General features: G+C 37.5%; 1 protein-coding gene across 1 annotated transcript in view; it reads right to left on the minus strand.

Moving 5' to 3' along the window:
* Window positions 1-12,065, minus strand: part of musk (muscle, skeletal, receptor tyrosine kinase) — a 47,225-nt gene that overhangs the window by 7,493 nt on the left and 27,667 nt on the right. The window contains exons 13-15 of the mRNA XM_033975897.2: window positions 4,350-4,518; window positions 1,907-2,090; window positions 994-1,185 (exon numbers count right to left, since the gene is read on the minus strand). Coding sequence (XP_033831788.1) covers window positions 994-1,185; window positions 1,907-2,090; window positions 4,350-4,518 — 545 coding nt within the window. The remainder of the gene's footprint in view (window positions 1-993; window positions 1,186-1,906; window positions 2,091-4,349; window positions 4,519-12,065) is intronic.

The following is a 12,065-nucleotide window of genomic DNA, read 5'->3' on the forward strand; positions in this document are numbered from 1 at the left end:
AGGCTTGCATCTCCACAAACCTAACATTTTTGTCCTGGACGAGGGCCTCCAGTTTCTTTCTGTGAAAATGTTGTCCCTTTGATTAAAATATTCCACAGTAAAACAAAACACTGATCTATCGCTTTTTAGAATGTTCCAAAGTGTGATTATTCTTTCTATCTCTAAGGTGAAGTGCTATCTCCAGGAAAGAAATGCAAAAGGTACTTTTTTAAGCTTTTAACTAGGGCGGCATTTTTAAAATATTACTCATTTATTTATTTTTATTGTCGACTAGTCAGCATTTTTTTTTTCTTTTTTCTTTTTTTTTTTTTTTTTTTTTTGATTAGTCAATTGGTCAAGCAATTTCTCTTGTGCACTGAGATTTTTGAAATATATTTTTAAACATATAAATATTCAAATATAGCGACTGGAGGCTTCAAGATAGTGTATTTTTGTATTCTCTTTTTTACATTTTGATTTAATAATGCCATTGTATGTTATAAAAGGTTGTTTGACATGAGTTTAACAGTCTATTCCAGTTAACAATTACTGTTAAATACCATTATGATTGTTTGAACATAGTCAGCTAGTATTAATTATTATGATTAATCGTAGCAGCCCTACTTTTACTACTTTTGTCAAGGTATTCATTCTAAAGTGTGCTTAGAAATAACTCGTCCTAAGCATTTCTACACTCAAATGTGCTCACTACAAACACCATTTAGTTCAGAGCATATTTTCTTTCCATAATGTAAGTTTTATCAGTTTTCATGAAGTTCCCAAGCTGGCACAATTTGACTTCGCTTAATAATTCTGACCTATATACTAGATTGTTCCAGGGCCACGCTGACATTTGAAAGTGACACCTGCATGCACTGCACCGTGTCACTGTGTAAATGACGCAGTAGCTCTGAGTATACGAGCAGCCTGGCCTTGTCTAAGGCCTTCACTGGGTCAGAGCATTCTCAGTATTACACTGTACACTTGTGTTCTATTGTGCGCTCACTCACTCACCGGGCCTGGAAAACCCTCCCGAAGGCTCCCTCTCCGATATCCCGGACATACTGGATGTTATTGCGAGGGTATTCCAGGGCCAGCAGTTTGGAGTTGAGCAGGAGGGGCACTCGCTGGTACATGGGGTTTGGGTGAAGGCGGTCCAACAGGAGCTCGGAGGGAAGGGTGGTCAGCGTGGGGGTCTCCATTACTCTGGAAAACAAATTATAGATACAAATATTATAACAATTACCTGTTTTAATTGCATGCTTAAACTGTAATTCATTGATAAATTTTTATACTTAAAGGACACATATTATGCAAAAATTACTTTATTCCTATCATACATTCATTTACGCTTGTTTGATGAATCAGTTGTAGTAAAGTCTGCTCCCCCTGAGCCATCAATAAACACATGGTTTGAATTTCCCAACATTGTTGTGTCATAGGTAGAACCTGTGTCACAGGTAGAATATTTTAAGGCCAAAAATCAGACTTGTTCTAAGCCTTTCTGCCATCAAACTGTGTTCATTACTACTGTGTGATTTTATTTACATGTTGGGGCATGTTCCTTACAACAATATTAATTGTTTTTCCCTTTGGTAATTCCTTATGCAGTAGAGGGAGCCCTACATCAAATTACAGTATGGATAGTGCGAAAGTAAGAAAATAATGTTTGGGTCTTTACAAAGCCATTATTTTAAGTTCTAAAACATCAAATGCCAAAGTATAAATGTAGTCAAGAGTATGTTTTAAGGCCAATAACAATACAAATAATACATAACATGTGTCCTTTAAAGTGGTTGTGGAGACCAGAGCATGTGTGGGCAGAGCATACAAATCCAGTTCAATAAATCAGTCTGGGACGTGAAGTGAGGCAGAGGCCACCCCGGAGGGGATACATAGAAAATCTTATGTGAATGATTCCTCGTACCTCTTCCGATTCCTCCAGTGTTTCCTGCGTCGGTGACAGGCCAGTATGAGCATAGTGAGGATGACCGCAGCAGCCAGTGACGTCATGACGATGACTATGACAGACATGGAGTAGGTCGGGGAGGTGGTGGTCACCGGGGGGAAGGGGGGAATCAGCCGAGGGGGAGAGGGGTCCGGCTGCACAACTACAAACACAGTGATACACCATTTACAGTGTTTACTTTAAATGTTCAACATGTTGAAATTCAAATACTACACTGACAATAAGTTGCTTTTAAAACAGCTAAATTTTTTGCAACAAATTGTCAAAAATATTTCTTTGTTCTTGCAACCATCGTCTACAGATACTATCAATGAAAATAATGTCAAGTGGATATTATCAAGGAGGAATGGAATAATATTTTGATTGCAGTAAAATACATTTGGCTTTTGAAAACATTACTAAACAAAGAGTAAAGTGCAAGCCTCCAATGACGTTTAAAAATGGCAAATTACACTTGAACCCCACTTTGCATATTTTTGATTTACTTTTATATTGCAGAAAAAAAAAAATACTGGGACTTTTTCGATGTCTCTAAACTTATCTTACTTACTTACCCACTGAATTCTTTTTTTTCACAGTGAACCTCATCTTGTAAACAGAACAGCAAAACACATTTAACAAAGCTCTATACTTTTAAGACATTGGTAACCTGGATAATCACAAACCTAGAATAACCGCAGTGTTTTTTTTCAAGGTTTTCGGGAAAATAAAACTGCCTATGTCAATAAGATTTAGGTCAGTCATTCCCAACCTCAAGGGGGAGATTCTACATGGGTTCTTAGAAGAGATGTACTAGACAAGACAGTGTGAATGTTGATAAAGGCTGTGGACAATAAACAAATGGAATATATTTATTACTTTCTTACAAAGGTGCAAAACGTTCTGTTTCCCATGCAGCAGTGGCCATATATCACACTAAGGGAAGATAACAGCTATGTTCTGGTCATTTTGGTTAAAGCCACATTTCTTATCTGTAGCCCCTCTCATCTCAGGAATGTGTGACCCCCCCCAATCTGGGAGGGTTATAAAACACTCATATTGTTCCACTTTGCTTTAAATTTCTTAATGTGTAACTCTCCCTCTGTAACCCCCTGGGAGTAGTATAAAACACTGGTACAATCTCACCCTGTTAGACTCTGCATTAGACACAGCTTAAGACTCTGCACTAGACTCTGCTTCAGACATCGCTTAGGACACTTCTCACTTGACTCTGCTTTGAATTTTGCTGGATGCCGCCTTTAACCCAACTGTATTGCTGTAACTGACAATACAAATCTACAGAACGATCCCTGTGCCTCTGCGCCTGTTCTTCATGCAACAGAACAGAAACCGACAAGGGGTAGCATGTTAATTGCTTCTATAAGGTATTTTATGACCAGTACTGTCCTATAGCATCTTTATTAACCCGAAAACAAATAGCTTTCCTTAAAAGATAATAGTTTCTGCAAGAAGGATGTTAGGATCCCCAAAGTATCCACAGATAAAATAGGAGTTGCTGGGAGAAAGGCTGGGAATCACTAACTTTCCAAACCTACTAATTACCTGAGTACGGAGCAATGACACCTACATATCCAGCAGAGTTTGGAGAGGAGTATTGGTGATATGATTATTATACTCTCAGATGGGGGGCAAGAGACAGTTTTTCTTACAATAAATTGGTACAATATTTCTAATAACACACATAACCTACGTTCCAGTAACATTATCACCATGATCACCCCACGAGTCCGTACATCCTTTGGTCAATTATCATTCCAGTTCGCTGCACCCAACGACTGGAACAATCTACAAAAAAACTCTAAAACCTAGTACTCTGATACCAATAGCTTCATTCATCAACTCAATAAAATCTATAGTACGTGACCAATGTACTTGTTTTTAACTCTGTTTTTAAACTCTGCTCACCTATGTGTATATATGTAAATAGTGGGAAATAGGAACTGTCTTAGTGTTGTTGTTTTGTCTTGTCTTTGCCTGTACGGATGTTATTCTGTTGTATGTTGAAATGTCTGCCTCTTGGCCTGGTCGTCGTTGAAAATGAGAATTGGTTCTCAACCGACCTACCTGGTAAAATAAAGGTTAAATAAAATAAATAAATAAATTAGTGATTACTTTGTATTTTGCCATGAAATAACCAAAACTGACACATGTTGAAGCTAATCATTTCTATTAGGGACTAGACCCAAGAACCCACTGTATTACAACACAAATCTGCATCTTAACAATATTAATTTTAGCTGCCCACTATCTATATAAAATATTATTGGTCTATAGTATGTAGTAATGTCATCAGAAACCCAGCAATACAAATAACTTTGATCAGAAAATGACATAGGCAGACGGGGCATATGTGATATTCTGTCCGTAAGTACTATTTATGTGTCGATAGTTCCATTCGTACCTTTCTCAGTCTCTCCACACTGAGGCACAGCACAGTACTCCCAGCGGATGTTGGGATTGGCTGTAAAACACCAGGGTTTCTCACTGATGCCTCCAGGATTCCGGCAGAAGTTTTCCGAGTCCTTTAATTCAGGAATGACATCCACAGACAGTCGATGTTGATGGGGTTCCTACAAGACGACATAATGTATTACAATCAGTACAAATATTTCTCTACTAAGTTTCAAAAAGCATTGTAATGTAATCTGTTTGGGACTTTTAACTGTATTTAGGTTGGCTACAGAGCTAATCGGTTAACCTTAAACACACATGGAATAATATTGTTATAACATAAAGTCCTTCTGTCCTATATAGGCAGTTGGAATCCTTATACACTTTCTAAACATTTTTTTTTTTAACAGTAGATTTTGCTATATTTTTAGAACAGACAAAGTGATAAATTTTTCTTGGAAATCTAAAAGCTTAGCCCAGCAGATTTAGATAGATTTGGACTTCTCCTGGAACTCCCATCTCAATCAGAAGTTAAACAATGATCGCCTGCTTAAAGAATGACATTCATATTTGAACAGATGTGGGGAGTGCTCAGTTACATTTACTCCACAAACTTATAAAATAAAATTATGGTACTGTAGTTTTCAGACACCATACATTTACTTCTAACTGCGTGATATATTTTACAGTGGAACAGTACTCCTTCTTGAGTTGAGGTTTTATCTTATCTTGTGACTGTGAATAAGTCCATAACCAACAAAAGCTTGATGTTGACTATATTAAATGAGTTGAAGATTTGTGTTTCTTGCACTGCTCCTTCAGATATGATTCCATTTGTTATCCTTTGAAAATACCAGATTGTGTGTATTATTTAGCGTTTTTTCTTAAATCAGATGGTACATCCAGAAATGTACTCTTACAATTACACTTAGTAGTAGTTTCCCCAAATACTTTTTTTTTAATCATACTTAGTTGTTTCTTGAACTACTACTTTGTACTAGGTAAGAACTCCAATGTACTGTATACAGTGTACAGTCCTTTGCTTATTCCAGTTAGAGTTGAGTACACATTTCATGGATTTATTCGTGGCCAACAGTGTGTAAATGGTTATAGTCACATTTTTATATTTTCTCTTTACATCAAGCAACCACTCACATATTCACAAACACATTCACACACCAATGTACACAGGCACTGGGGACAAGGTGAGTTAAGTGTTTTGCCCAAGGACACAACGACAGCATTCATCGGTGGGGGCTTTAATTGCACTGCCAACTTGTGCGTCAGCAAATATGACCACTCAGCCACTAATGTTTATGTCGACAGCGAGATTTGAACCGCCAACCTTTGGATCAGTGGATATTTTACCAACTGAGCTACAGTCGCACCTACAAAGAGATGCTCTCTGCTTTTGACTTATCCAAATTACATTAGATATTTCTACAAAAAAAAAAAAAAAAAATCCCTCTTTTAACCCTTTAAGGACTGAGCACATTATAGACCAGTATAGCTTATTTTAAAGGAAGTATCAAAATGTATTGCATTTTTTCACACAACTACCTATATTTTACATATCCATCCTTATTTTTCTTTTGACGCATCGATTAATTGGGACTGGGAAAATCCCCTGCGGCACCTGCGCTCTGATTCGTCATCTTTGAGGGACAACGTAAGCACATTACCGTAATGACAGTAACATATTTAAAGAGCCTCATGCCTCTGCTTTGAGATGCCGTTTGAATTTACATGATAGCACAATTGGTTGCGGAGATACGGTAATAGAAAGTCCGCAACTGCGCACTATCGGAGACAATAGCATCCGACACTATAGGGTTTTAAGTATTTCTCTCAATAACACTTTAATTTTCAGTGTTCTAGAATGATATGTCCAGATATTTACTCTGTACTTCTACTTGAGTATGATTTTTGACTACCCACTCCATCCACCTGTGTACTTGAAAGTCTGCCAGTGTGGAGTTCAAAGTACAGCTAAAGTTCACTTCCACCACAGGCTGTAAAATGCTGTATTGTGACGGACATTGAGAACTGTCTGCTTATTTTCAGAACCTCCGAGCCAGCTCAAATACTGAACATCTGGCGCTTTCTTTGTGTGTCAAGATACTCATCAGAAGGAGACAATCCCAGAGAGGAGAGCGGAGAGATGGGCTGCACCGATTCACTCATAGCATGCATCATTTCCCACAGGGCTGCGGTCCAATTTAACACAGTTCTAATAGACCTAGCATACACTTGAGATTGTCCAAATAATTACTACTCCTCGGGTAAACAATAGCTCATGCTTCTGCCTTTGGTTAAATGTGCTATACCTAATTTTTACTGTTTTAAAAAAAAAAACTATTTGATTGTATTTATTCTTATTTATTATTATTATTTATTATTATTATTATTATTATTATTATTATTATTATTATTATTATTATTATTATTATTAGATTTTTTATTTATTTATTTACTTTTTTTTTTTTTTTTGCATTGATCCAAAGTCATTCCTCACTTAACATTATTCACCACGAAGCGTTTTGTAACTGTTTTCTCACAACTTTCAGAGGCCAGAGCAGAGTTTTGCTATCCCAGTAACGCTAACAACAACCAGCATGCAAACAGTGCACTCCCTGATTCTCAGAGGATACTTACCTCAAAAGCTGCTCGTGCAATGTATCTATACTGAGGTAAAACTCAAAAAAAAAAAAAAATCGTGTCTAGCCGCTTGGTGTACAGTACAGACCCATATGGCTCAAATGTCATGGTTGTGTCCTGCCAAATATTTTATCTTTACTATAAAATTATTGACATGTGTTTTCTTGGTAAAGGCTGACCTTGGACTCACTTATGCCAGAGTTCACAGTATAACAGAATGCAAGGATGATTTATGGCGTCACATATAAAGCAGGTGTGCTCGGTGAGTCTAGGTGAGCTCTGCAGGAGGCATGCAGTCAGAGTGTAAAATGTTATGGAATATCTAAGGGTAGAACAAACGGAAACACATGTCTTCAAAAGGTCTGTGTATGTCTACGATATGGATAGCGTTATCTTTACACAAATGGAGTTGGATTTTTTTTTTTCATCCATAGATTTAATAGGATGGTGTCGGTGTGGAGGTTTCTGCCCTGGGTGTTTTTGGCTTATATGGGAGTTTGGTACACAACGGCCAAGTTACAGTTAAGGTATAAGAGTGCAATTCATCCTCTGCATTTGACCCATCCTTCAATGCCTATTCTACATGTTTTGGGTTGATGGAGGAAACCGGAATGCCCGAAGAAAACCCACCCAGACATGGACAGAGACTTGGAAACTGCAAGGCCTCAAGTTCACTAACATTAACATTTACTCTCTGACTTTTAACCCTTAGATGCACACGTGGGGTCAAAAATGACCCCAGAGTTTGTTATTCTTCAAAATCTTTTAAATGAAAAGTTGTAATATATTCATATTCCAGGTATTCCTCAAAAAACATGTTTGTGACATGAGGCCATTTGCATTTTTCTTTACTTTTTCATTAATTTTAAGAAATTGCAGTTTTTGTATCACTACCCCACTCTTCCACAAGTGGGGTCAAAAATGACCCCAAGCAATTCCTATGGAATCTTCTGTGAACCTTTCATTCTTAGCAACTCTGACTGTGCCACTTACACATCTGATGTCATCTCTCACACCTGATGCAACTTTGACTGTCAATATTGTCTCACTAACACACCTGATGTCAGCAGTCTCACCACCCAGGAGGGGGGGGGGGGTTTGTGATGCACCCTATATGCAGTTGATGGGATCATGTACCTAGGGAGACAGCCAGGGGAAGATATCCAGAAGAATCTGGGGGAAAACATTTTCTGTCAGTTGTACAGCGAATTCAGACACACAGGTCACAACATCACCAAGGAGAACTTCTTCACCAGTGTGCCTCTTGCAGAGCATCTCCTGGAGAAGGGTCTGACTGTGGGAACTTAGCGACAGAACAAGTCAGACATTCCACCAATCATGAAGGCTTCCAGGTCCAGAGTGGTCCACAGCACTGAATTTGGGTTCAGTGGCAGCATGACCACGATCAGCTATGTGAGACAAAAGGGAAAGGCTGTTCTACTGTTTGGACAATGCACCACAGCAAGATGGTGGATGAAAACAGCCCAAAGGAAAAAACAAAACAAAACAGAAGTGATCCGCTTTTACAACCAGACCAAAGGAGGAGTAAATACTATGGACCAGACAATTGGCAACTACACCTGCAAATGGCAGACGCAGAAGTGGCCCATGGTGCTCTGAATGCCTATTTTTCATTTTTCAGGGCTCAGCACCCTGAATCTTGTATAGACATCACCAACGGATGACGACACTTCCTCACAAACGTCTCAAAGAAGCTTGTGACACCTCACATGAAAAGTCGACTGAAAGGTACACCGACTCTACCAACCTACATCACTGAAGCAATGGGAAGGAGTGGCGTGCCAAAAACTGAGAAAGAGGTCCCAGTTGTGTCCACAAAACAAAGATTACAAAGTCACTGATGGCTGTTGGAAATGCAGTACCCCTGTGTGCAATGGTTACAGCCAGAAGCAAGTAGCTTGTGACGGTGCACACAGTAAGATAAGATGCTTGTGTGTGTACATATGCATGGACAGTGTTAAGGTCTCTGGACCTGTGGAATGTTCTCTGTTTGTCCTTCAGACATAGGGATACACAAACATGTTTTGTCACCTGACTGACCTGATTGATTCATTATTAATTGCTAAAATGTGAATGAAAAGTAAAAAGAAAATGTACATGTCAAAAGGGAAATTACTCTTTTGTTTGAGCAAAAATATATCATCTTAACCAACATGAGAGAAATGTGTTTAGTTTATAGCAAAAACACACTGATTTCAATTGGGGTCATTTTTGACCCCACTTGTGGAAGTGGGGGTAGTGACACAAAAACAGCTATTTCTTAAACTTAATGAAAAAATAAATAAAAATGCAAATGGCCTCATGTCACAAACATGTTTTATGAGGAGTACCTGGAAAATGAAAATATTCCAACTCTTCGTTTTAAAGATTTTCAAGAATAACACCCAGGTTATTGCAAAAACGCATTGATTTTAATTGGGGTCATTTTTGACCCCACTCGTGGAAGAGTGTAGGTATTGGTAAGTTGTGCATCCAAGGGTTAACTCTGCATAAGTTGTGTGGTCCTCTGTTGTCTTTTATTGATTTGTTCCTATTGATTTTAATAATAATAATAATAATACATTTTATTTATATAGCGCTTTTCAAGACACTCAAAGTCACTTCAGAATACATACAAGAATAAAATATCACAAATTGATTATTACTATTGATTTTATTTGCTCGTTTTATTTGATTTTATTGTTTTATTGGTAACTGTTTTATTGCTTTTATATACATATTTATTATTTTATATTTGCTATTTGATTTTAGTTTAAATGTTCTTTACTTAATTAGTTGTTTTTATTTATAATGTATTTGTGCAGCACTTTGGAAACTGCGTTTGTTTGTGAAATGTGCTATATAAATAAAGTGGATTGGACTGGATTAACTGTTCACTTTTCCAGTTATTAACAAATATATAGTCACAAATGTTGTAAATACAGATGCATGCCAATTTATACATTGATGCACTACTACTAACTACATCATATAGACATTCTAATCTTTAAAATATATATATTTTTAGAAACTTAGAAAAGAAATATGAAATAGTGTAACTAACTCTTTCATAACAGTTTTGGGGCTGTTAACATTTTCTTTCAATTGCACCATTTACAAAGTTTCAGCCATGACCAACAGTGTGGAAAACTCCAATCCTCTGCAATCTACATCACTATGTTATTACACTTAAAGGAGGAAATTAACACTTTGATGTTGGCCTGGCTCTTAATCATCCAAATAAAGCTACAGTGTTGAACAAGGCTCACTTTTCCTCCTATGTGAATAAGCAGGCGTCTGTGGTGCTTCCTGGTAGCAGCTAAGAGTTCGTGCGCTGTGTGATGTCACTGTATTTTCTGAGTAAACCCAGACTCTAGTGGAGACAAATCATGAGCGTTCAAAGAGGGGATAAAGGGCTGTTACTACTGGAGCAACACCATTTAGAACCCCAATGAGGAGATTAGGTAAGAGGAGCGATGTAAATCAAAGGTCTATATTCCACAAAATTGACTCTTGTGAGCGTTTAGCCACATTAGACTGTTCTTACTTTATCAAAACATGTCTGGAGTTGTGTTTTGGTTTTATTCACACATGTTTGAGTAACCCTTTATTAGTCGATCTACATCTCCAAAGCTCAAAATGCTCTGTTCCACCTTGTGATGTCATGGAGTGGTAGTTTTACCTTTTACCTTTTAGTTGAGTAGAGATGGGCAATTGCAGTGCTGAAATTATCCAAATAATACTAGTGAAGGTGTGTGGACTTTAAAAACACAATAAGCCCTGTATTACCGTGTGACATCACAAGGTGGAACAGAGTGTTTTCTGTTTGAGAGAAGAACTCAGCCTGAATATGTAGGATTTGTGTGTTAAACATTTGTGAATGAAACAAAACAGAATTCCAAGTGTGTTTGTTTGTAACATAAATCAGAAAATAGCGTCATATGGGCACTTTAACAAATACTCCTTGGATAGGCTTGTACAGGTATATACTTTTCAGATTAACTATTGAGTTAATTGAGCTATAAAGAGTTAGTATTACATTATTTTGAACTGCCTTTTTTACCATCGTCTGCAAATATTATCATAAAAAACAATTATCTGTATTGCAAATGAAATCTCCTTATATTGCTTGCAGATATAATATATTGGCTCAAATAATCCTTCATACATTACTTTAACACTAAAATGTACTAATATCATAAACCAGTTCTCACGAGGAGTCTCAAGACGTCTAAAGAGCTGCTCGCCCACTAAATTGGAATTGATCCCACTGACTGCCTACTATCTGCTGCACTGCCAGTATACTCTGGGGCAAGAAATGTGTAGAAAATTGTCCCTTCTATCTCTCTATCTCTGATGTTGAACCATGACAAACAAAAACTGTCTGGAGCAGTTGTTTCCATATGGTTCTCAAATAACAGTCTCTGATCGGATAAAACTCTCTTGAATTTGCTTTATGGTTGTCATCCTACAAAATGTGAGCCAGGCAGATGTCCAGTTATGGTCACATGTTAGGACTTTTACAAATCTTAAAGTATATACGGTGCTTTTTCTCGAAAAGCTAGTGAACTTGCTGTAGCTCAGTAAACAAGACAATGCTTAAGAAACAAGCAACTCCGAAAGAAGAGCTTAAGTTCCACAATTGGACGAAGTTGGAGCTAGGTACAACAGAGTCAGGGCAACTTTACAGAGGAGAATGACGATGACACCCTGTTTGAATGCACCACATTCATGGACTAGTGCCAAAGTACATCTCCGACATGTTAGTGCCATATGAACCATCTCACACTCTGAGGACTTATGGGAACGGCTAGGACTAAACATGGGAAATCATTGTTTCAGTTTCATGCAGCTAAAACCTGGAACAATCTTTCTGAAGATGTGAGACAGGCCTCTACTTTGACAGTGTTTAAATCCATCCTCTGCACTCTTCCCTTTTAATGTTCATTTGATTATTTATGTTTCAAATTGTTTGTATTGTGATTTTAATGTCTTTCTTATTTTTTGAATTACTTTGTGTACGAACTGTGGTATAAAAATAAACTTGCATTGTCTTGCCTCACCACAG

This window comes from Periophthalmus magnuspinnatus, chromosome 12 (genome assembly GCF_009829125.3).
Source record: "Periophthalmus magnuspinnatus isolate fPerMag1 chromosome 12, fPerMag1.2.pri, whole genome shotgun sequence".
NCBI lineage: Eukaryota > Metazoa > Chordata > Actinopteri > Gobiiformes > Gobiidae > Periophthalmus > Periophthalmus magnuspinnatus.